This window comes from Mustela nivalis (genome assembly GCF_964662115.1).
Source record: "Mustela nivalis genome assembly, chromosome: 13".
NCBI classification, from domain to species: Eukaryota; Metazoa; Chordata; class Mammalia; order Carnivora; family Mustelidae; genus Mustela; species Mustela nivalis.
This window is the reverse complement of record NC_139032.1, coordinates 89,124,405-89,150,778: the sequence shown is the minus strand read 5'-3', so window position 1 is coordinate 89,150,778 and position 26,374 is coordinate 89,124,405. Positions and strand designations below refer to the sequence as shown.

General features: G+C 47.8%; 1 protein-coding gene across 2 annotated transcripts in view; it reads left to right on the top strand.

Moving 5' to 3' along the window:
* Positions 1-26,374, top strand: part of MED27 (mediator complex subunit 27) — a 192,989-nt gene that overhangs the window by 115,527 nt on the left and 51,088 nt on the right. The window contains exons 4-5 of one of the 2 annotated variants that reach the window (XM_082696153.1): positions 13,242-13,335; positions 14,337-14,734. In XM_082696153.1, coding sequence (XP_082552279.1) covers positions 13,242-13,335; positions 14,337-14,402 — 160 coding nt within the window. In that variant the 3' untranslated portion in view covers positions 14,403-14,734. Of the gene's footprint in view, positions 1-13,241; positions 13,336-14,336; positions 14,735-26,374 lie in introns of those variants that run through there. The other variant, XM_082696152.1, reaches the window with a different exon arrangement.

Sequence of the window (26,374 nt, the reverse complement as noted above, 5' to 3'; positions counted from 1 at the left end):
CCTGGAAATGGAGTCACAGGTTTTATTTGCTAGTATGTATTTTTCTGTGTACATATACATTCAGATGAAAAACGCTTGTCCATCTGCGTCACGTAACAGCACCTCATGCACTGCTTTGTGAATGTACACGTCCCACTCTGGGGACTGTAATCCGAGGCCATTGTGAATTCGGCAGTGGCCTTAGAAGAGCAAACTAGTGCTTGCAGTGGTCCAAGAGGAAGTGGCCCTGCCTGCAGCTCAGGGGTACTGGTCCCTTTGCGAAGAAAGAGGGAGGAGGACAGGGACAGAAGATGAGACTGGGACCCCCATTTCTCGGGGACGGTCCTGTCCTTGTGATTGCTTTATCCTGTCTGAATGCCGTGCACTTCCGAACTGCCCGCAGCCACAGTTACAGCATCTAGGAAATCCCTGTTAAACGAATGATGTTGAATCAAGTAGTAAGCAGAGGCTCTGCAGAGATTTATTTTGTTCCGGGTTTAGACTTCTCATATCACCATCCCCCTCAATTCATTTGACTGTTCTTCAGTTTGCCATATTTCTTACTGTGGCAGGGAAATTACAGGGTGGGTTTGAATGTCGTAGGTTTTACTGGAGAAGAGTCTTCGACTGTCCCAGGAGGCGACTCCAACAAGGGGACTATTTCCAGTTTGAGGAGACTTCCCAGAAGACCAAGGCGCAGGGGGGTGGGGAGAGGGGCAGGAAGGAGTGCAGTCCCGCAGCTTGTTCTTCCCCAAAGGGTGCGGCTACCGGACACCTGAGTTAGAGCGGTGATGAGGGGTGCCGGTGATGTGCCGGCGGCATAGCTACCCGCAGCACCCACACCGGCCGCCTTCCACGTTGCCCAGAAGCTGGTGGGAAAGGAGCCCATTGTGGAGTCCACATGGCTCTGCGGGTCGGGACAGGGAACACTGGAGGAGTAGGCTGGTCTGGAAGGGAGCGCATCTCCTTGGCCTTACCCCCACCCCATGCTCTCTGTGTTTTTGTAAGGTGGCAGTGGGACGGGGGGTTGAAGAGACAGGGAACAGAAAACATAGCTGTTACCCCCCACCCCCACCCCGCAGCTGGAAACAAAATGGAAGTGGGTCCTCCTAGCCGACTTGTGCCACCACCAGTCCCAGTCCTCTTTACTCTCTGCTGCTCGTACCTGTGCCGTATGGGTGCGAAGCAAACCTTCATCGCTGTGGGTTGGAGTCCTTGGTATGTGTCAGCACTGAGCTGTCACAGCCCCCCTGTGCCACCCGAGCCTTCGGGCTTCTGTCCTCTGGTTCTCCAGCTAGTGCCTTCTTCCATGGGCCAGAGCCCAAGTGGAAACCAGAGGTTAAAAGACACTTGCGAGGAGTTCGGGTGTCCCTGGAGAGCTCGGGTATCCCTGGAGAGCTTGCTGTCCACCGGTAGTGTGCCCGGAGCTGGTGGCAGGGAACACGACGGTCTGAGCCTCCCTTCATGGAGTTTCCCGTCTGGTGGAAAAGGTAAGCATTAAACAGTCAGTGTCCCAGATGTTGTGTGAGACCGGAATATGCTGCAAAGGCCACCATGAGTGGCGGTGCTGGGTCATCATTCACTGGGCGTCTTCTGCTGAAGGTTCGGGCCAGCAGAGAAACGGGGTCCGATTTGGGAGGAGTCGGGCAGTGAGTGCTCCAGGCAGCCTTGTGTGAGAAAGCCCCCTGAGTGCCCATCGAGAGACCCTGCCCCGGAAGTCTGCTTCGGGTTCCATTACTTTCCATTTGTTGTCATCAAGCCTGTCTCGTAGCCCAGCTGCTGGCAGAAAGGGGAGCAGGAAGATACAACCTCACTGTGTCCGCAGACTGGTGGGTGATATTTTCTGGTTTTGAATTTTTTACTTTCTATTAAAGGAGCCATTACAGAACACAGTTCTGCTGACTTTGTTTTTTGTTTTTTGTTTTTTTTAAAAGATTTTTATTTATTTATTTATTTGATAGAGATCACAAGTAGGCAGAGAGGCAGGCAGAGAGAGGGGGGAAGCAGGCTCCCCGCTGAGTAGGGAGCCCGATGTGGGGCTCGATCCCAGGACCCTGGGATTATGACCTGAGCCGAAAGCAGAGGCTTTAACCCACTGAGCCACCCAGGCACCCCATGACTTTGTTTTTTATTTAGCCTTGCTCCAGTCTGCTTAACCCGGTCCTGTCCACGGAACGCTTATGAAATGTGTATTAAGTGCAAAATCATTGGCAGGGACTGCAGACGAGTGGGCCTCTGACTCGCTCCTCAAGCAGTAGTGGCCTGAGGAATGAAAGTAAAACTTGTACAAACAAATTTGTCCCAGGATTGGGTTTGGAGGGTTAGTTTTGTGTCTTCCTGAAATGTGTTGGCTGTTTCTGGCCGTTTCTGCATTTGCTTAATGTGTTGTTGTGGTTGGAACAAGTTAGGTGTTCAGCGATTATTTGCATTACCTTTGACATTTCTCTTCGTGAAACCTACCACATATGTTCTCAGGTACACTAAAAGTCAGATAGGATCCCAATCTTGTCCTGTGCGTGTGCAGCAAATTCTGAACTAGTGGAACAGTCACCCCGTGCAAGCATTGCCAAGAAGTGCCCAGTGTGAACAGTCTACCCCTGGCAAACCAGGCCTCGGCTATACCCGGGGCTGGGAAGGAAAGCTGTGGGAAGTTGGGAAGGGGTATAGCTTTCCAGCATGCCTCGTCCAGCTCCCTGGTTGAAAGTCAGAGGCCCGGGGGTGCTTTCTCACGGCGCCATTTGTTCACACATGCCCCACTGCCCATCTGAGCTCCGAGTGTCCTCTCACCAGCTCGGACCAGAGATGACTGATTTAGTAACTATTGCTAATTGGTGTTGCTGGAAAGCTCAATATGGGTTTTTTCTTGTTTGGGTTTGTTTGCTTGTTCTCTTTCTCTGTAACATGTAAGGGCTTGCAGAGGAGGTAGATGTTGAGTGAAATTATAATCCTTTCCTAAGCTTAATATACTGTCCAGATGTTTTAGGAAACACTGGGGCCCACAGATACCGGAATCAGTGTTCAGTCATTAATGTAAAATGCACAAGTGTTTCACCCCTTCCTGCTACCTGACATTTTGCACATTAATTGGGGGTCGCCGTGTCAAAACCCAATAGGAGAATGGAAGGAAATTTATCTTAGTTATCCTGTTTTTCTGGAGCTCAGCCTGTGGCCTTGAAGGAAAATGGCTTGTCTGCGAGTGGGGCGTCAGCCCCGTGAGGATAGAGACCACCTTGCTCAGTGTTGTTCCCTGCTCACTTAGGCACCGAATGAGTATTTCCTGAATGACTGGGAAGAAGGGACATCATAGATTGCTTTCATTTCGTTAATGTGCTCCTAAAATTTCTCTGTTGTTATATGAAAAGTCTGGGGAGTGACAAAAATGAAATTTGTTTTTCCTGCAGACCTAATGAAAGTACAGTGGTGCACAGGAATCAGACAGAGGATCGGGGCTCAGCTCTGCCTCTCCCCTGCGCCGCTCCCTTGGGCAAGTCGCTTGACCTTCTTTTTTCTGTCATTTATCAAATGGGAGTTTTGGACGCGCCTCTCTTACTTCCCAGAGTTGGTGAGCGAACAGATGAGGTAAGGAGCACAGAAGTACTGTGAAAACTGGAAAGCGCTGCCTGCTTTCCTGCTCATCCTGACTCCCCAGCAGAAAGCACGGGCTAGAGCCATCCCTCCGGCCATCCGGTGCTCACAGAAAGCCTTCTGTGGGCAGCTCATTGCACGGTTTCTGTCCTGAGTATTTAACAGCATTCCCCGAACACAGTCATTGCTTGTCGAGCACCGTGGGCACTCAGTACATCTGTATTAATAGATCTGATAAGACTGTTTAATAATGTATGACCTCTCTAAATCGTGCTAAAATCATGTGGAAGAAGAATCCTGGTTTTATGATGGTATTTGCCATGTGTTCTTGTTCGTACACACGTGGCCCCTACCTGGGAAGAAGGAAGGCAGGCAGGTTTGTTTCTGTGTTTCTGTATGTGATGGGTCTTTGTGCATGGATTTTAGCTTGAGGAAAAGCAGGTTAGCTTTTGTTGGGTGGTTCCCTGCATTTGTTCCAGCAACATATTCATATCGTTGGAAGTTCCCAAGGGAAATCTCCCTCCACTTCTCTGACCTGGCCACTGTGTCACTCCAAGGAAGCAGCTCTTCCTAATCTAGACAGCCCTCTCTGCTGGCGGTGAGTTTCTGTAGGAGATTGTGAAGTTTTGAGTGTTTCTCTAGGCGAGAGTGAGAGCACAGTTGGTACTCTGGGCAGGGAGGGCCAAGCGGCGCAGCAGAGTATGGAGAAGAAGCCTGAGCAGAAGCTCTCATTCCTGTCTCTGGTACATCTAGCCTTGCCTTTTCGCATACAGTCGAGAAAATACGTTTAATTTTCTCGACAGAATAACCAGAAGGCTTTCACAGACACGATCCAAATATCTTACAAATCCAAGAAGTTGGCCGTAGGTTTCCCATCTTCTTCCTTCAGCGTATACTGAGACCAATTGTTGAGTCTCAGGCAGCTTCGTTCTCATGCAGTAATTAAACCCCCTTCTGTTCCCACCCACTGGCAGCCCTCTTGGACTCATCGTTCTGGACAGGTGTGGAGGAAATCTTGAATCGTTTTCAGAGCGTGCAACGGTTCTCTTTTAGATAGCTGCTGGGCATTACCCTCTCCCCAAAAAGGTGGTTTATTAATACATGCACTCCTAGCTTTCAGATTTCGTATGGGTGGAGAAAATGAACAGCATGTGTCGTACACACTGTGTGGGGTAGATGCTATTTAAATCTGGTTTGAGCTGCTAAACGTCTCACCAACACGGGATCCCTGGCTGGAGTCCAGGTTTGTTGGTTGGGTTTTTTTTTTTTTTCTTTTCCTTTTGAGGAGGGGTCAGACTTTAGAGAACCAAGCCATCTGTCCAGCAAATTATTTTAAGGCTTTTAATAACAAATAGTTTGCAATATATTTTAATGTGTGGAGTAGAAAATTAATGTTTTGCAGAACTGGTGTCTTTAGAAATGTCTTCTGCGTTCTGTTTTGTCATCATTTTGGTATCGTGATCCCAGTTTGGTAGCACGCATCTTCGTACGAATGTTTTTGCAGAATTAATTAGTTCATTAAAAGCGACATTTTGAAACCGGCCTGTCAATAACACAGTGCACTTCTTTAGAAGCCTCTTGCTTCTAAGAGGCATTGAGCTTCTACTACAACAGATGTGGGGATTTTGTAGCTGCATGTAAAGATGTAAGACTTTGAAGACTCTCTCCTGCTCTCTTTGAGGTTTGTCCCTAGAGCTCTCCGGTTGCTCTGGTTAGTGTTTTTTGGTGGCGAACGTGGTGCCCTGTCCACACCTCCGATCTCCGTCCGTGGCAGAGAACTCTGCATTTTAATGGTTTCCTTCCTGCCTGGCCTGGGCCTCCATGGCTGGCTTTTAATGCCCTGTCCACTCATTCAGCCAATATTTAAGGAGCATCTAGTAGGTACCCGGCGAGGTGCTGGGATTCAGCATTGAGCAAAGCAGCCAGCTGGCCTGCAGAGAATCCTTTCAGGGAGACAGACACTAAGCAAATAGTCACTAGAAAAATTGCTTCATGAACCTGGGACAGGAGCGACAAAGAGAATTAGAAGTGAGGTGGGGACACTGACGGCTGGGGGCTGAGGGGAAGGTCGGGGACACTGACGGCTGGGGCTGAGGGGAAGGTCCGGGGACACTGACGGCTGGGGCTGAGGGGAAGGTCCGGGGACACTGATGGCTGGGGCTGAGGGGAAGGTCCGGGCGGGCTCCCTGAGAACGTGTCATTTAAGCTGGAAACCAAACTTGATGCGTGGGCTGGACTGACCTGGGCCTGAGAGCAGAAGTGGTTGTGGGACGACTTCTAAGCAGAGAACGCGGAGCGTGCACCGCGTGCAAGGTAGTGCAAGCCTGCTCAGGCTCGTGGAAGCCGGAGGCCGGCTGAGGCTGGAGAGTGGTAGGAGCCTCCTCGGCCCGCTCAGGACTCGAGACCTAAGCTCAGCATCGAGCCATGTCTTACGCAGTGATGCAGAAGGTGGAGACCTCTTTCTTGATACTAGCAAGGAGCTTCTGGAAAGCACGGGGATGTGACTTTGGAGCGCAGAAATGGATACTCGCTCTAGGATGGTCTCTAAGGTCACAGAAGCAGGTCCTTGACTTTGTTGGAAGGGCTGAGTGACAGTGAGAGGCAGGTGTTCAAACACAAGCAAACAAACAAAAACTAACCTTGGACACCCATCATGGAAACATGATTTTAGGGTCACAAGAACTGTTTGAGTCATTGTACCCCGATTGCTTCAGTGTGTTCACTTCTGGGCTGCAGCAAGAACGAGCTTATTTCTCAAATGAAGGGAGCTTTGTTGAAAAATAAAGCTCACCATTCAGAAACAGAGAAGAAAAACCAGATACCTCCATTCCAAAACAGGCCAAGAACAGTTATTCTGAACTTGGGGTTCAGGAATGGACTTCAGGGGGCCCATGAACTCCAGTTCATGTAAAATATAGCATGTAAAATGCTGTACAGATGTGCATTTTAGTTTGCAGTACCTTTCCAGAGGATTCCATGACCCGGGAAGATTAAAAGACACCGATAAAAGAAATTGGAAAACCTGATAGTCTTTATGTGTTTGCAGAAAGCCTGGAGGTCTCGGAGGCGGTGTCTGTGGGTCCTTCCTCGAGGCTGCAGTGGGGTGCGTGGGTGGAGATGCTGGGGTGGCGGTTCAGGGACGGCCTCCTGGGATGTGGTGGGGGAGCCACCTGTTGGAGATGTCATAGTCATTTGTAGAGTGATGGGTCCTCTGATGGGAGGACCTCTGAGTGCCTGGTATTTTTCAGTTCTCTGAATAAGGACATTGAAAGGAGCAGGCCAAGCTACTTGAAGACAGTCAGAAAGAACAAGGCTTATAGGGCTTCAGAAATTAATGTTAGAAATCTGAGGATGGCATCATCATTTCTGATGCTGCCAAGATGTTGAAGTGATTGAGATGGAAGCTTGGTCCTAAGGAAGCCTTTACCGAGTCGAGACAGTTGGGGTGGATCGCACTGGAAAAAATTGAAGCGGAAACCGTTGAGAGTCTGACTGGAACTGGGGAGAGCAGGCAGATTGGATTCTCTAATCGCTTAAAGTTAACTTCCTGCCTGAAAATATTGACGTTCAGAATCACACCTTGATCTGAACCTGTGATTTCTAGGACTTCGTGTTTCTAGCCCAGTTCTTGGACCAGAAGCCGGCTCACCGACCAAGTGCTCTAGGAGGAGAGCGTCAAGCAGCTCTCCGTTTCGAAAGGCCTCGGTAATGTAAATAGGAACAGCAATCTTTCCAAGTTATTACCCTGTTAACAGGTTGACAGATATGTGCAAATTGTGACTCACTGCTCAATTTGGCACTAAATTAATGTCTTTGCGCGCCGCGTCTGCTCAAGTGTAAACTAGTCACCGCTGCTGTGTTACTGCTTGTTTGCCTATATTCCAAAGGTAAAAATTAAGGGAATTTGATCCTGCCACAGAACGGAGTGGAGCATATGGTGGACGTGTAGGAGGAGAGCACGCTGTTCCTACCTGTCCTCAGCCCTGCGCTCAGAGTGGGGCGCGACACATTGCCGAGCTCTGTGCAGACGCTGGCGAGCTCGCGGGCTCAGGAGGCAACATCCCTAGAAGTGCTGAAGTGCTGGCAAGGAGGTGGGACGGCAGAGACCACCTCCCCTGCCAGCCTGCCCTCCCCTCCCCTCCCCTGCCAGCCCCCCCACCCCCACACTCCTGCAGCAAAAAGAAGGTGTCATTCTCTCTTCAGCTCTCTCTCATCTGATGTTCCTGGCTTTCCTTATTTCTGTCAAGTAACTGGTGGTGGATTTGCGTTTTAAAGGTTGGGTGTATCTGAAAATGAAATGTTTTGATTTTTGCTTCTAGGATTTAGACATTGTTTGCCTCAGTTAAAAACGCAGCTGACTTTCTTTCTCTTTTTGGCAAATACATAATGTCACCTGTAAAAAGAAAATTTGCATCTCCTTTATGTTAGGCGTGTGAATGAAAAACAGTTTCCTTGAGGTTCATTTTTCCTTCACAAAACCTTTGGATTGAGTTTTCGGAGCTTCATCTGAGATCACCAATGGGAGAGGAAACCAAACGTTCTGCCCCAGATCTCTCTGCTGTCCTGTGTTTAGAGATCTCGTAAATGAAGGAATCCAGAAAGGCAGGGGACATTTCTTGTCTGCTCATGTAGAGCTCTGGCCCTCACTAACAAGTGATCGAAGTCAAGTAGTTGGTAGGAATCCTGGAAATCCCCACTCTGAGCTTGGTTTCCGGAATCGTCACATAACCTAACTGCCCCCCTATTTCTCTAGCCTCCTAAAGAGCCAGGATTTCCAGAAAGCATTTTGAAACCTTCAAGGTGAAAGGGACAAAGGAGCGCAGATTATGATGGTACCTTTGTACTGAAGTCCCACGTGTTCATTTGCATTCTCCTGTCCAGAGCTATGATGGTTATTGATTGAGGATTGGTTCTGAAGACATTGCCCGCCCTCTCCTCATTAGTATATGCTTTGCAGTGACCTCCAATCACACAGGACAGTGGATTGTTGCTTCCTGCTGAGTCTGAAGTAATTGGGTTTCAACCGTACACACAGATTTAGAAAGGAAGTATGTAAATGCAGGAGTGTTTCCAGTGACTTGACATGAAGTTTGCCTTGTGTCATCCACCATTTCAAAAAACATCAGGCAGTGACGCAGCATGATTTCGCTTCTTCCTTCCTTCCATCTTTTTACCTGTTTATAGCATTTACGCTTAAAGCCAAGGTTGTATCATGAATCTACAAATCTAGAAGGGGACTGCGTGAGGTGACATGCAGTGTCGTGGTCTGTTCTTTACAGGAAAGGTTGTTTCCTCCGCCATTTTAAAAATCAACTGAATGGGAGGGGGAGCCTGGCTGGCCTAGTCAGTTAAGCATCTGACTCTTGATTTCGGCTCAGGTCATGATCTCAGGGTCATGGGATTGAGCCCCGCATTGGGGTCTGTGCTAAGCATGGAGCCTGCTTGTCCCTCTTCCTCTGCTCCTCCCCTGGTTCGCACCCATGCGTACGTACTCACCCGCTCACTCTCTTGCGCGCCCTCTCTCTCTCAATCTCTCTCTCTCACACACACAAATAAATAAATAAATCTTTAAAAAAAACGGAATTGGTGGGGGCCTGTGGCTGGCTCAGTCGGTGTTGCATGTGACTCTTGATCTTGGCGTTGTAGGTTTGAGCCCCACATTGGGTATAGAGATTACTTTAAAAAATAAAATCTTTAAAAAAAAAATCAACAGCATGGGGCCTTGCTTTTAAGAAATACCGCTCATTCTTTCTGAGCTAGTTCACTTTTCAAGGCCTGGCCCTTATCCTACGGTCCTTTCTAGAGGTAGGAGAGAGCCGTTTGGTACTGAGTTACTAAAAGCCGCTCACACACTCGAAAGGTTTCAGTCTCCCATCGACTCCCTTTCCCAGGAGGAAGTGGCTTTCCGCACCCCCCCCCCCCCCCCCGCCACTGTTGCTCGGGTCTGCTCACTCTCCTCGTTACTTAGCCCTGGGCCTCCTGGGCCTTTCCCTCCCTGCAGCTCCAGGTCTGAAGCTGGAGGACATTCTCTGAGGAAGACCTGATAGGTTCCTCAGTACAATTACTCCCTGCCTTTTATAACTGACACATTGGTGTTCACTTTTTAACAAATGGCATTATGTTGTCTCTTATCTCTTGTGAGCCCCCGGTTTTGAGCTGAAATCGTCATGCTGTGAGTGGAGAGTTAATCTCCCTCTTCTCCCAAGAGAACATAGCTTGTATATGTCCCTGATCTAATGGATATGTAATTTAATTTAACATGCCCAATGGATTCGAAATCCAATACAAAGCTCTTAATAGATAGTTTTGCATCTCAGCTATTGTATTATACCTCCCCAGTGTGATTGGGTGGTGAGCACAGATGCTGGTATGATTTTATTCTCAGAGGATGTGAGCCAGACCCAGCTCTGTTGGTGCTGTGGGTTGACGTCATCACAGCGAGCCTCCACTGGTGGGGAGAGTTCATCCCGCTAAGAGAGGGCATTTCTGCAGAGCAGGCCTGTGATGGCCCAGTACGAGCGTAGTATGTGCCAGCCACCGTGCTAAGTACTTAGTGTCAGTGATTAGTAAACCTTGAGAGTTAAAAGTTCCATTTGGGCCAGAAAAAGAGAAGATTCTCTTTCAGAGGAACGTGTCCAGGAAAAAAAACGGAACTGACAGGTTGCCTGATATGTCTGACCGTAGCAAGAGAAGTTTTAGAGTCAGGCAGAGAGTTCGGGGGTAACGCGGGTAACATTGTAGTAGGCTCAGAGAAAACTAACCTAGTGAAAATCAAGGCAAAACAGGAAGCTGTACAAATGAATGTATGTACCCATGCGCCCCTGTGTGGCTCAGCTACTTAAAATACATGCAGGGATTCGGGGCGCCAGGGCAGCTCAGTCTGTCGAGTGTCCAGCTCTTGACATCGGCTTGGGTCATGATCTCAGGGTCATGCACTCAAGCCTTGCATTCGGCTTCATGCTGGCCATGGAGCCTGCTCAGGATTCTTTCTCTGTCTCTGTCTCTCTCTCTCAAAAATAAATAAATAATATATATGCAGAGATTTTTAGCATGTACACACCAAATTCTGACTTAAGCAAAAATTATGATATAACTTGAGTTAGAGTCCAACCAGCAAGATAGGAATTCAGGTATCTAAATCCAAGAGAATTCAATCCAGGGAATTAGTTATGTCGGTAACTCAAGTGAGAAGCCAAACAGGAGACAGCGAGGCTCCTACTGTCCCTAGACCAGAAGGGCAGAGGGAGGAGCCTCTGTAGTGGAGCCCAACGGCCAAGATGGTGACAGCTAAATTCTGATCTCTGTAGAAGAAAGTCACTAGGTCATGCTTAAAATGAAAAAGCATCCTTGCCACAGCAGTAAGATAGCAAAAAGAAAAGGCACCCAGACCAGCAAGGGAGCAGTAAAACTTGGACTATTTGCAGATGACATGATACTATATATGGGAAACCCAAAAGACTCCATCAAGAAACTGCTCAAACTGGTATATGAATTCAGTAAAGTCACAGGATATAAAACCAACATACAGAAATCTGTTCCATTTCAATATACCAGTAATCGAGCAGCAGAAAGAGAAATGAAGGAATCAATCCCATTTACAGTTGCACCAAAAGCAGTAAGACACCTAGGAATAAATCTAGCCAAAGAGGGGAAGGCCTGTTCTCTGAAAGCTAGGAAACACTGATGAAAGAAATTGAAGACACCAAGAAGTGGAAAGACACTCCATGTTCGTGGATTAGAAATGTCTGTACTACCCAAGGCAATCTACACATTTAATGCGGTCCCTATCAAAATACCAACAGCATTGTTCACAGAACTGGAACAAACAATGCCGGCATGTGCATGGAACCACAGAAGACCCTGAAGATCCAAAGCCGTCTTCAAAAAGAAGAGCAGAGCTGGAAGTGTCCCAATTCCAGACTTCAAGTTCTATTACAAAACCACAGTAATTGGAGCAGTATGGCACTGGCTCAGAAATAGACACGAAGATCAATAAGACGAATAGAAATTGAGAAATGAACCCACAGTTAGAATGGGCAGTGAGTCTTCGACAAAGCAGGAGAGAAGATGCAGTAAGGAAAAGACGGTCTCTTCAACAGATGGTGTTGGGGAAGCTGGACAGAACATGCAAGAGAATGAAACTGGACCATTCCCCTTCGCTCCACACAAAAGGAAATTCAGAATGTATTAAAGACCTAAATGTGAGACCTGAAACCATAAAAGCCCTCGAAGACAGAGTAAGCAGTAATTTCTCTGACGTCAGCCATAGCAACTTTTTTCTAGATAGGTCTCCTGAGACAAGAGAGACCAAAGCAAAAATAAAGTGCTGGGAGTACATCAAAGTAAAAAGGTTCTGTACAGTCAAAAGAATCAGCCAATAAAACTAAAGGGCAACCTATGGAATGGGAGAAGGTATTTGTAAATGACATATCAGGTAAAGGGTGAGTAACCAAAATATATAAAGAACTTATAAAACTCAACACCCAGAAAAAGAATAATCCAATTTAAAAAGTGGGCAGAAGACATGAATAGATATTTTTCCAAAGAAGACATCCCAATGGCCAACAGACATATAAAAAGATGCTCAATATCACTGATCATCAGGGAAGTACAAATCAAAACCACATAAGATACCCCCTCACGCCTGTCAGAAGGACCAAAATCAACAACACGAGAAATGGCAGGTGTCGGCAAGGGTGCAGAGAAAGGGGAACCCTCTTGCATTGTTGGTGGGAATGCAAACTGGTGCAGCCACTCTGAAAAAGAGTACGGAGGTTCCTCAAAAAGTTAAAAATAGAGCACCCCTACCATCCAGCAATCTCACTTCTAGATATTTACCCAAAGAATATAAAAATGCTAACGCAAAGGGATACACACACCAGGGTGTTTATAGCAGCATTATTTACAATAGCCAAATTATGGAAGCAGCCCGAGTGCCCATCCGTTGAGGGATAGAGGAAGAATGGATAAAGGAAAATACACACACACACACACACACACACACACACACACACACAGGAATATTACTCAGCTGTAAAGGAGAACGAAATCTTGCCATTTGCAGCGACATGGCTGGAGCTCGAGAGTACTATGCCAAGTGAGAGAAGCCAGAGAGAGACAAATATCGTATGATTTCACTTATCTGTGGAATTCAAGAAATAAAACAAATGAGCAAAGGGGGAGGGGAAGGGGGAGACAAACCGAAAAACAAACTTGTTAACTATAGGGAACACACTGCCTGCCGGTCACCAGAGGGGAGGTGAAATAGGTGGTGGGGATTCAGGATTGCTCTTGTGAGGAGCGGCGGGGGGGGGGGGGTGTCCAGAATTGTGGGATCACGGTGTTGTACACCTGCTAGTGGTATCACACTGTATGTGAACTAACTAGAATTTAAGTGAAAACAAAAAAATAAAATGAAAAAGCAAGAACTGGCGTTAAAAACATATCATATAGAAATATGGCAGTAAGTACCAGAAAAAAGCACTAAAAATGGTTGGCACTGAAAAGGAGGAATAAGGGAGTAGTATTTTTTGTAAAAACACTTGTAAATCCCACTTGCCTTCTTGACTGCATCACACTGATGAACAGCTGAAGAGGGAAGCCTTCGGGACACTGTAGCTTTGGGTTCTTTGACTGAGGCTCCAGTTCAGACGTGTGCATTTCTTTTTCCCACTCAGGTACGTTGATGACGTGATCAGCCGCATTGACAGGATGTTTCCTGAAATGTCCATCCACTTATCCAGGCCCAATGGCACATCAGCAATGCTTCTGGTAAGTTCTGCTTGACCTGTCTCTAGGGCCACGTAGAAGACTGGCCTCAAGATCAAGTCTCCAGCTCTGTGTCATAGGATCCAGAGAATGGAGACTGACTCCCAGTCTGATGGTGAATAGCGTGTTTCTCTTCACTGTATCCTGTAGTTTCAGAATTCTGCACATAGAAACTAGGCTTTTGAATGAAACCCTAGAGCCCACGTGAGAATGACCCAGAGAGGAAATACACTGTAAGACCCTTCTGCCCGTCAGTCAGTTCAGGATACTTTGGTGAATCTTTTCTATTGTCTCAAAGGTATGCCCAACTGTTGGATCCTGCTAGGAAAAACACCATCTTAAAATAGAACCAGGTTCAGGGCTCCTGGTGGTTCAGCTGGTTGAGCGTCTGACTCTTGGTTTTGGCTCCGGTCGTGATCTCATGGGCCATGAGACTGAGCCCCGTGTCAGGCTCCACACTCAGCGCAGAGTCTGCTTGACGCTCGCTCCCTCTCCCCGCCCCCGGCTCCTCCCCCACTCACTCATGCGCTCTCGCTCTCTCTTTCTCTCTCAAATAAATAAAATCTTAAAAAAAAACGTAGAACAGGTTCTGTGGAACGTCACTTATAAAATCTATTGTGTGCTACTTGAAGAAAGTGTTCTGGGACCTTATCCCTGATGAATTCCAACCTAGTTTCTGGTTTTGACTTGCTCTGAGCAAGTTGGCTTCACAACAGCACCACCAGTGTTTGCCTTTCCGTGACTTCCCCAAAAGCAGGTGTGACTGGGAAATACGCTGAGACAGAAATGCTGGATTTGACTAGTAATCAGGAAGGCACAGAGAGCTCAGGGGTGTGAAGCTCTTCTAGCACTCTGTGTGATGTGTGCTTGAAGAAGACTTCTGAACAGATTTTGAGGGGCCCCACATTTTACAAAAAGCAGAATTAATTGTATCAAGAGTGGTGGTTTTCCATGGGCATCAGGGAGGTGAGCTTCAGGACTGAGCGTTTTTTGTGTCTTGGCAGTTGCTGTCGCGTGGGCCCCTTGCGAACTCCCCATACTTCAGTGTTTCACTTGGCACCATCTTATAAAGAGCCAGTCACCCGGGACGAGCTGCGACTCCCTCCAGCCGCTCCGCTGAGCAGAACAGCCTTGCCGTGTGTGTGTGTGTGCGTACGTGTGTGTCTGTGTGTGTGTGGCTTTCTCCTAAGAAAGGAAGAGATGTGGGATGCCTGGGTGGCTCACTATGTTAAGCATCTGCCTTCAGCTCAGGTCATGTTCCCAAGGTCCTGGGATCGAGTCCCACATCGGGCTCCCTGCTCAGCAGGGAGCCTGCTTCCCCCTCTGCCTCTCCCTCTGCCTGCCTGTGTGCTCTCTTTCTCTGACAAATAAATAAATAAATCTTTGGAAAAAGAAAAAAAAAGACAGGAAGATATGTGGGTTTATTAAATGGGTGATATCTCTTTCGTGAGAAAAAAATTAGTGAGCATCTGGGCCTCATGCTACCTTAAATTCTTTCAGTTAAAAAATATAGTGAGTGAGGTAACAGTGTTCTTTTTTATTTTTTTTTTAAGATTTTTATTTATTTATTTGACAGAGAGAGATCACAAGTAGGCAGAGAGGGGGTGGGAAGCAGGCTCTCTGCTCAGCAGGGATGCTGAGGCAGATATGGGGCTCGATCCCAGGACCCTGAGATCATGACCTGAGCCGAAGGCAGTGGTTTAATCCACAGAGCCACCCAGGCGCCCCTACAGTGTTCTTTTAATAGAAAAGGAAAACAATTTGTATCTGTCTACAAAGCACGTAATATCTTCTGCCTCAGTTAAATGTACAAATTGTCAAAATTTTGAGATCCTCCAGACCCAGCAGCTAAAACATAAATCCTGCTTTCAGCGTCCTTGACAGGGACCAAGGAGTTAATGAAGATAAAAATGAGAGCATCCTCGGTGAAATAGGTTTGTTCAAATTATTTCTGGGTCGTTGGGCTTCCATTTCCTGGTGGGGGTGGGGACTCGGCGTTGAAGGGAGACAGCCGAGGGAGCAGGGTCGTAGGTAAACTGAGACCAGGTCTGAGATGAGTTACTTCCACCCAAGGAAGCAGCCTGTTACCTCTCTGCGACTGTCACCCCGTCTGCTTTCCCACGGAGCTGCTGTTTTGACAGCCCCGAGGGAGGAGGTTAGGGGCTCGATTCAGGGGAGGAGCCCCATTGGACCCGCGTGTGCCTCACTCAGACGGCGCTCTGCATCTCGCCAGCGAGCTGCCGCCTTCCCCAGGGGATGCAGAGCTCACACGAGGTGGGGCAGTTTAGAGGAGGAGCAGTGGGGGAGCTGATTGGGATCAGCCCGCGGGGTGGGTAACCATGATTTTATTAACATAACCGCTCGCGTTGACTGTTACTTTGACAAGACGGCATTTTATCAGGCCGCGCACCTCTGGCCCATTTGCTGCTGCACACGGGCGCCTTCTGCCAGGCCGGAGGGAGTTCTCGCCGGGCGGAGGGGCAGGGCCAGCCGCTCCCTGTCTGCCCGCGCCCGGCCACGGCTGCCCGTGCCCAGCGGAGGGTGCTCGGGCCCAGCACCGCAGGCAGTGAGGGCACCCGCGGGAGGTGCGGGCAGGAGTTGGGAGGGGTGTGTTCCGGAGATGAGTCTGGGTGGGTTGTATACGTCTGGAGTCCAGTGTATTCTGGAAAGCTTCGGGAGGTGAGCAGGAGCGACCAGGACAGACCGTTAGGACTGGTGACTCTGGACACACAGGAGCAGTGTCTGCTGACGTCTCCTTGTACCTGCTTCGGCCAAGGTACAGAGTGCACCCGTGCCTTTTAATAAAATGACATTTCCTCCTGAGCCAGAAACCTGCTCTGATTAACTTAAGCAAGAAAAGGGCTCATTTCTGTCTTTGTTTTGCTTTCTAATGATGCTGGCTGCTCACAGCCCGGAAGGTAGAGGTGCTGTGCCAGGAGGGACAAAAACCAGGGCAGCCCTGGGGCGTCCAGAGCAGGGTGACGGCCCTGTGGGGACCCTGTGGCCCAAATGACTCAGCAGCCCCGCCTTCCATCCTGTGCCCGTGCTGCAACCCGGACGGAGTGCTCCTGCCGGGCTCTCCTGAACTTGTCTGTGATGGGAAGGAAGTCCTGCCGTGGCGAACTGCGTGGGGTGGAGGAGGGGATTCCGCGCAGGAGAGCGGCAGGCTGGGAAAGAGGCAGTCTGCCTGGTACGGGAGATGTCCACGTGCCCGTTACAAGGCTCCAGGGTTCTTTCCTCCTCCCATCGGTTATAGCTCTTGGTGGCGGCAAGTAAGATTTGGACTACCGGGCACTGAGCTGGCAATTTCTTCTTCAAGTTTTATTATGGCATTTCCTATATACAAATGAATGTTTATAGTAAGTGTCGATTAGAAAGCATGCCGATAACCCAAGGAGCTCACCACTCAGTTTAAGAAGCAGAGCATAACCAATCTGCGCCTCTTCCCAGTCCCCGCCTCTCCACGCGGAGTCACCACCATGCTGATATCCGACCTCTTCCCTTCCTTCTTTCGATGCCTTTTGCCAGCTGGGCGTGCTTTCCTGAATAACACACGGATTAGTTTCGTGGAGTCCTGAACCTTATAAAAACTGTGTCATGCGTGTGGATTGCTCCCCCTCCCTCCCTCCCTTGTGTGTGGTTTCTGGGGTGGATCCCGAGTCCGCCAGGACACACCTGCTGGGGCTCGTACCTGCTAGTTGGGTCATCTTCACGGTTACGTAATGATCCATTCTGTGACTGGACGCGCTGTGTTCTTTCTCTGTGTGTGTTTGGGTTGTTTCCAGCTGTGCTTTCAGAGTAACAGGGACCTGAGCGTTTTGGCACCAGAATGCAGGTGGCCGTTTAGCCCAAGCTCCGGAGCCAGTGTAGGCCCCCATCGGGAGGAGGAGGGGCAGTGCTGGGAGCAGAGCAGAACAGACCGCCTTTTCCTCGGGGCCACTCGAGCTGTGGAATGCAATGGCGTGGTGCCCACAGTGGCCTAGGTGGGGGCCTGGAAACGGCTCTGATAAAGTGACCTGTCTTCTGCCGTCAGCACGTTCTGCTGACTTGTTCCAGATCTCTTCTAGTTTGGGTGTGTGAGTACCTGCCAGGGGGGTTTCCACACACAGTAAAACGACTTAAAGTCATCGAACTCCAGGGCATCTGTGAACAAAAGGCAGGTGTGGTGTTCCATTCTGATCCTCCCTCCCCCCACCCCCAAGCAAGCCACCAAGAAGCAGCGGAGGGCCTCAGATGTACCAAGATCTGTAATCGGGAGCCACTGTCTGGCATCAGGTTTCTTCACAGTGAAGAAGGGGGAAAGGGAGGGTGCAAGTTTGGTACTTTTCTGGGGGATTGGGGTCACTTTGGCTCATCAAAAGCAAAACCAACCTTTCTTCGTTGGCTGTAGGCATCAGGGCCAGCTTCCGGCCTGGGCACTGCATTCGACTTGATGCACGTGTATGTAGTATCCCTTTCACATGTGTGGCCCCCCAGATGGGGCATCATGGGCGGCGCAGCTAGAGGATGGAAGGGAGGACTTGTAGCTGCTCAGGGAGTGTCTGCTGCATAGATACGCGGATGACAGAGAAAAGCATCTTTCTCTTCCGTGTGTATCAGTTTGTCCATCTTGGCTGCAGGGGGCCTGCTGCTCAGGGGACAGGCAGCAGCTCTGGTGCTAGTTTGGTTCCAGACTGTCAGAATCATTATCGCCCTAACTTCTTCTGGCATCCTTGTGAGCCTTAGGTAATTGGCTGTATCCTGTAAACCCCGAGTCCTAGCTGATGGGAAATAGAAACTTTCAGCCTCTTACATAATCTTCAAATGCACTGTGGCTGGCTCTCTGCTCTGTTGGGGGGTGGAGGGGGCTGTTTTGGTGTTGTGTAAGTTAATAACTCATGATATAATCAATCCTGTTTCCGTTCTTTGAAGGGATGAGTTCAGCCATCCAAAAATAAATCTAGCTCTGTTGATATTTAGTTTCAGTTAATCTACCACCTAACATCCCATTATTAATTTTCTTCGAACAGTCAAAATATTGTAAGAGCTTAACTGAGTCAGAGACTAGAACAAGCAGCTGGCTTCTTTTGGCATTTAAAATATTAATCTACAATGTTTGACTGATCTACTAGGTATACGAACGTAGAAAAGGAGGAAAAAATGAAGCCTTAACCATGATATTTGAAATATACCTTGATATTTTATAAATTAATCTTTCTTGATGTTATATGATTTACACGAGATAAAACTCATTTATCAATCTTTCTAAATACACATTTTCACTAACCTTTAACTTCTTCAACATGTTCATGCATTGCTTTTGAATAACGCATCTTTTTCAAACTGTTCAGACTGACTATCTCATTTTGCTCTCTTAGAAGCTCTCACGGTAGGAAAGACTGTTGAACAGCTAACTGCTTAACTGTTCTGGGTTTTGGTTTCTCCACTGGGTTCCATAGTTCTCAAATGTTAGATCCAAGAATCACTAGTCTTGTTTGTGGGAAATGCACATCCCTGGCAACAGCACAGAAACTCCCGTTCTTCGGCTCCAGAACAGAGCCCCAGGGACACGTCTCACAGGTGCCCTACCGAAGCCTCAGATCATCTCTGCAGCTCCTTTGAGAACCAATATTCAACCCATTGTATCCGTGGAGTCCCGGTGAAGGCGAGCCTGTTTGCTAAGTCCCAGCTGTGGCGGCAGACTGTTTTCTGAGCCGGGTTCCTAAAGCATTCCTTCACTTCCTCAGTGGTACCCGGAGCGCCGGGAGAGGAGAGCGTGGCTGTGGGCGCTGCTCAGGAGCCAGCAGAGGAGATGAGACCGTGTGGTGGACCAGAATCACGGACTGTGTGGAGGAATCGGATTGTTTTAAATTTTATTTTATTTTTATTTTATTTTTTTAAAGATTTTATTTGTTTACTTGACACACAGAGATCACAAGTAGGCAGAGAGGCAGGCAGAGAGAAGGGGGAAGCAGACTCCCTGCTGAGCAGAAAGTCTGATGCGGGGCTCGATCCCAGGACCCTGAGATCATGACCTGAGCCGAAGGCAGAGGCTTTAACCCACTGAGCCACCCGGGCGCCCCTATTTCAAGTTTTATTTTAACCTTAGGTGTAGAATTGAATTGATCATGACCCTGATTCCGGACACACTGCCCTCGTTGATGCGGTGTGGCCCTTTCGTATTTCTTCGATAAGACAGTGACGTTTGTGAACCTGCCACCCCGCTCCAGAGCTGGAATTTAACCTGCAGCGTGTACACCCAGTGGGCAGCCCCTCCTGTCCCATCCCCTGCCTCTGCCCCGCAGGGAGGTGAGCAGCCCCCCCCCCCCCCCCCCCCCCCCCCCCCCCCGTCCCGTCCCCTGCCTCCGCCCCTGCCCCGCAGGGAGCTGTCAGCCTCCTCCCCCCCCCCCCCCCGTTCCGTCCCCTGCCTCTGCCCCGCAGGGAGCTGTCAGCCTCCCTTCACGCGTCCTTCTCTTCCTTGCCTGTCACGAGGGAAGCTTTAACACATACGTATGTGTTCTTGAATGATGTATTCTTTAATTCTGCCTGTTGTTCTTAATTATTTTTAAAAGCTATCAAATGTTGTCTCTAGGGACTTAATTTTTTCACTCTGTTTTTTTGGTTTGTTTGATATCATTCAAATAGTTGGTTTAGCTATAGCGTATTCATTTTGCTAAAATGAAATATTCTATTACATTGCTAATTTAATTATCCTTCTTCCTGTCAGTGGTTGTTGATTTGTTTTGGTTTTGGTTTTTATACCATGAACAGTCTGCTCTGAACGTTCTTGTTCGCATCCTTGGGACCCCAGGCTTGTGTTTCCCTGGAGCTACCCCTAGGAACAGAGTGCTCGGTTTAGGGTGGTGGTTCTCAGCCGGGGTGATTTTTGCCTCGCAGGGAACATTTGGCAAAGTCTAGAAACACGTTTACCTGTCACAGCTCGGGGGGAGGAGTGCTCCCGGCATGCAGAGGGGAGAGCCCAGACCTGCCGCCAGCTATCTTACCGCGGGCAGGGCCACCCCCCTACCCTCGAAGGGCCGTCCAGCCCAAAATCAAAGGGCCATAGTGGAGAAACCCTGCCTTAGGGCATGCGGACGTGTGACCGCCCATGAAAACGCCACAGGGTTTTCCTAGGTGGTTAAACTCCTTTCCACCCACCAGCAATTCCAAAGGAGCAAAACGTGCCTTCCTCAGACATAGAAAGATTCAGATGGTGACTTCAGCTGACCTTCAGACATTCCTGAAGGCCTTTGGCGGCTGACGTTCTGTGACGCAACAGCAGTCACTTGCGGAAACTCCACCCATCTGTCGGCATTTTTGTCACAGCACAGAACATTATTGGAATTGTTTGTTAAATGCTTTTTTTTTAAAAGCCGTTTTGTAAGATTTATTAAAAAATCCTGTCAAGAAATGGGCAGAAGACTTGAACATTTTCCCAACGAAGACATACAGATGGCTAAATGACACATGAAAGAATGCTCAACATCACTCGGCATCAGGGAAATACAGATGGAAACCACGAGATGCCGCCTCACACCAGTCAGAACGGCTAAGACGAACAAGTCAGGAAACTGGATGCTGGAGAGGGTGTGGAGAAAGGGGAGCCCTCTCACACTGTTGGTGGGAGTGCAAGCTGGAAAACAGTGCGGAGGTGCTTCAGAAAGTTAAAAATAAGGACGCCCCAGTGGCTCAGTTGGTTAAGTGTCTGCCTTCGGCTCAGGTCATGATCATAGAGTCCTGGGATCGAGTCCCCCGTAGTAGGGCTCCCTGCTTAGCGGGGAGCCTGCTTCTCTCTCTCTGCCCCTCCAGCTCATGTTCTCTCTCTTTCTCGCCTTCACTTTCAAATAAATAAATAAAATCTAAAAAAACAAAAAGAAGAAGTTAAAACTAGAACCACCCTATGATCTAGCAATTGCACTACTGGGTATTTAGCCAAAGGATACAAACGTATTGATTCAGTAGGGCACACGCACCCCAGTATTTACAGCAGCAGTGAACACAGTAGCCGAACTGTGGAAAGAGCCCAGATGTCCATCAACAGATGAATGGATAAAGAAGATATGGTCTGTGTGTGTGTGTGTGTGTGTGTGTGTGTGTGTGTATACACATGCAGTGGAATATTATGCAGCCATCAGAAAGGATGAAATCTTTGCATTTACAATGATGTGGATGGAACTAAGGATATTATGCTCAACAATGGAAGTCAGAGAACAATACCACATGATTTCACTCATATGTGAAACTTAAGAAACAAAACAGATGAACATGGGAAGGGAAGGAAAAATAAAGTAAGATAAAAACAGAGAGGAGGAAACTGTAAGAGACTTTTAACTCTTGGAAAGAAACTGAGGGTTGCTGGAAGGGAGGTGGGGGTGGTAATTAGGTGACATTTACGCATTGGGCATTAAGGAGGGCCTTTGATGTAATGAGCTCTGGGTGTTAATATTAGAATGATGAATCATTAAATTCTACCTCTGAAACTAATAATATACTATTTGCTAAGTAAATTAAATTTAAATTGTTTTTTAAATCTGTTTTTTAGTTCTACTTCATTTGGGGCACATCAAAATTGCTTTACCAAACCTTGATCCAAAAGACATTTGTTTCCAAAGATCAGATGCATTCTTTGTGGCAGCAGCTCTCAATCGCGGTTTGGCAACAAGGCGTCATGGAGAGCCTTTCAGGAGGTCTGCAGAACCAGAGCTGATTTTGTGGCGGCGCCAAGACGTCGCTGTCCTTCCTTCTCTTGTTTACCCACACATCCACAGCGGCATTTTCTAGAACTTCTGTTGCATAAGACAATGTCATCACACAGACACCCATTGATTGGCTCCATCTTCAAACATTGCTGTTTAATTTTAATACGGTGAATATTGGTAGCCATATCCCACAGAAACTGAAGTTCCTTGGGGTCCTCAGTAATTTTCAAGAGTGTAGAGAGGTCCCGAGACCAAACTGTTTGAGAACTACTACTTCAGGGAGAAGTATATTCAACTGCTAAGCCTATTCAAAGCAGTATATCGAACTAAATTTCAAAAAGGTGGTTCCAGAAGTGTTCGTTGCGATGGCGGTGATACGAATGGAAACGTATTAGTGATAGAAAACTTTGAGGTTTAAAAAAAAATAAAAGTCAAAAAGTACAAGGGAAAGGAATGGGGAAAAGCATACCGGGCCGGTAGCTCCGTGTCTTCGGCAGCGTCGGTGATGGGAGAAGAGGAGGGAGTGCTGTGGAGGCTCCGCAGCCCACGAAGTGTGGGCCTCGTTTGGATCCTGATTCAGCCAACCAACTGTAAGAGAAAATTTTCTCAAGCAATCCAAGTGCTCTTCTCATCGTCTGGATTTCACCTGATCGCAAGGAATTTGGGGTAATTTTGTTAAGTGAAACAAAAGGTTTGTGTTTTAGAGGTGGATACTGAAGTTTTAGAGCTGACACGACATGATGTAGGAGGTATGCTTTAAAATACTGCAGCAGAAGGGGAGGGACGGATAAAGCAGGTGTGGCAGAATCTTGATCGTTTTTCAGTCTGGGCAGTTATGAAGCAGTCTCTCTTCCTTTGTGTCTGAACGTGTGCACAGAAACCCTGTGGATGGCCATCTAAATTCAAGTCTCTCCACAAATTCTCCAAACAGTACAGAAAAACAAATACAACTGCAGAAACTACACATTAAGCACAATTAGAACACCAAGAATGCCCGCCCTCCAAACTATGTGTGATTTAAAAAGAAAGAAAGTACAAACAATCCTACTGCACTGTATCCTTTGTGTCCTCACTGTTAAGCTTTGCTGAGGGGAAGACGCCTCACGGAAGAGAATATACTGTGTAGTTACATTACATGAAGTTCTAGAATGGACCACGACTAAGGTGGATAGAAGCAGAAGAGTATTCCCCTGGGAGGGATGGGGCAGGCATCAAAAAAAAAAGTTAAATCAGTGTTAAACTCCACTTGAGGATGTGCTTGCCGGAGTGTTTAGGGATGGCGTATACTAATGACTGCAACTTTAAAATGCGTCCAAAAAACAAGATGGGCTGATAGATGACTAGATAGGTGAACCTGGGATGGACGGACGGACGGATGGACGGACGGATGGATGGGTGACTGAGTCTGTGATAAAGCAAGCAGAACGAAATGACAGTCACAGGATCTGGCTCACGGGAATATGGATGTTCACTCTGCCGTGCTTCTCACTTTTTAGATATTTGAAATTTTTCATAATGAAAAGTCGAACAAATACATAACCTCAACTGAAGATATGCCGCACCCCCCAAGGAGAAAGACACCACAGAGCAGAAAACGAACTGTCTAGTGTGGCACACCGAACTGGTTTTAATATCCTCAAGCATTTGGGGTAAAAGACTTGAATCAGAAATTAAGAACAGAAATGAAAAGGACTTAGTAGACTCTGGAAACTTGGAAGAAAATGATAAAACTGTCTCGGAAATTAAGGCTAAATTTCAAGATCTTTGAGGAAGAAAATATTCACATGACGTTGAATAGAGAACATTGAGGCAAGGCGGGAACAACCTGGAGAGTGACAGACACCAAGACCGAGAAGCAGCACGGCTCAGGGGGGAAGTGGTTGAAGTGAGACGCAGGCACAAAGCAGACAACGCGGACATAATCAGAGTCTGTGGAGAAGAGAAGGAAAGAATGGAACCGATGTAAGTATGGAAGGCTATGAGAAGATATTCTGAGTTCAAGAAGGGCTGAATCAGCACCTCGGAAGGGCTCGCCAGATGCTTGGGAAATTGACCAGCAGCAGTGAAGTCTCAGGTACATGCTAGTAATGCCGGCAGACTTCAAAGACAGAGGGGAAAGTCCTCAAAGCTTCTTTAAAAAAAAAAAAAAATTGCAATAACTCACAAGGCAGAAGAATTAGATTGGCATCAGATGTCTCCAAAACAATACGTAGAGCAGAGCAGTGACGGACTGACGTTTTCAGAGACGGTGCGAATCGACGATGTGTGTGTCTTTCTAGTAGCAAGGCCTGGAAAGACCGTTTTAAACGTACAAGAATTCTCTGTGCAGTTTGCCCGGGGTGAGCTACACCCCCACATGGCTGGGTGGGGAGCCTGAGCCTAGGGACCGACTGTGTTCAGTTGTTGGTCCAAGACTGTTTGGGTGTGTGTTAGTGACCACGGAAGGACACCATTAAAAATCAGGAAACGAGATACTAAGAAAAATGGGAGTCTGCGGGCATTGACACGTATAGGTACAAAGGTGAGCATGAGAACAGAAATAGAAGCCCTCCTGAATACAGTCCATCAGTCAGGAGCAGAGTGAGCTGGCAAAGACAGCATCACTCAGAGGAGGTGGTGTTGGAAAGGTAGAGTTCATGATGGCGGTATGGTTATGTGACTAAGTTGAGACCGTACACATCAGTAAATGTGAAGAATTTAATGCAATCATGAAAAGATTTTTTGGGGTTGATAGTAAAGGTCATAAGGAAGAGAAACATGGAAGAGAGGATCGGAAGACACTGAAGAAGACCTTGTCTCTTGGGCACTGAAACATACTCTAAAACTTCTGTGTGGCATTGGCTTACCCGTAGACAAACAGGCTAGCAGAATAAAGTAGGCACTCAAGTACGTATGAAACTTTAGCATAAGGGCAGGGTAGCATCTCCAGTGGGTAGGGCCTCAATCACAGAAAGGAAGAAGCCTTCATATAGTAGAGTCAAGGCAGCCGGCAGTCTAGGAGGAATATTTGCAACATGTATCACAGAGGCAGAGCTAACATCCTTAAGATCAGTTTTTGAATCTTAAAAATAAAGGGGAAAAAAACAAAATTGGGGGCGGGGGGAGACAGTTCATGCCCCCCCCCCAAAAAGACGTAAAATGGCACTTATGCACGAAAAGATGTTCACCCTTCCCGTCAGTAGCGAAATGCAGATTAAAACTGCACTGAGGTACCATTCCTCACTTCCAGACTGGCAAAGATTTAAAAAGTATCGTAACACGTTGGTGGGCCCAGAGGACCACAGAGCGCTGCACCCCCTGTGGACAGACTGGGGCAGTGGCCGACACACCCGCATGTGCATTGCACCTTCCACGCAGCAGTGCTACTCCGGGAAGGCGCGCCGCTCACATGCCTGCAGAACAAGCGTGCACGCCCGCGGGCTTATGAATTGCAGCTTGTCTGTAACTGCAAAACCAGGAAATGACCTCCATGCCCCAGCAGAGAAGAGGGGCTGCATAAATTATGACACAGCCACACCATGGGGCCACGCCGTTCCTGGTTTTTTTGTTTTTATTGTGTTATGTTAGTTCCCATACAGTACATCATTAGTTTTTGATGTGTGTCCCATGATTCATTGTTTGCGTATAACACTCAGTGCTCCGTGGTGTTTTTTTTTGTTGTTGTTGTTTTTTAAAGAACACAAAAGACCTCTATGACTCCTACGAAGTGAGTTCCAGGATATATTGTTGGGAGAAAAAAAGCAAAAGTGTAAGAGTGTTCTTCCTTCTTGGTAAGGAAGAGGATATCAGATAACCATCATCTGCTTGTCTCTAAGGGGAAACACAGGAAAGGTAAAGCCGCGGCAGAGAACTTGGGGAGAGGGAGGTGTGTGGGCAGAGAGTAGGTCGGATGTGTGTGGGGAGAGGTGACAGGGCTCTGAATGTACTTTTTGTATAGTTTGGACTTTCAGAACCATGTTAACGTTCCACATGATAAATAAGCATTTATGTCATCATGCATGATTCCAGGACTAATTTGTAAAAGAAACACTGTCCTTCCTGGTGTAGAATTCACTGGGCACAGAGGCTGTCCTGATACTAGATGTTTCTTCCGTAAGGGTCCTCGTATACTGAGTGTGTTGTCCATGCCAGGCTGTTGCTCTGTTCTTTACGTGGCCCCAGCAGGGACCCCAGGTGCTGGGTGGCTCGGGGCACACAGCTGAAAGATAACCCCCAATCGTTAGTGACAATGTGACAGCTCAGGCGCTAGTCTGTCAGACTCGAGAGTTCAGACTTTCCTTGGTTGGTGGGACATCAGCTGAGGGAAGCCCTCACCTGCTGGGCGTGTCGCTTACCCTCGGAGTATCCAGCTTCCCTGGTGCCAG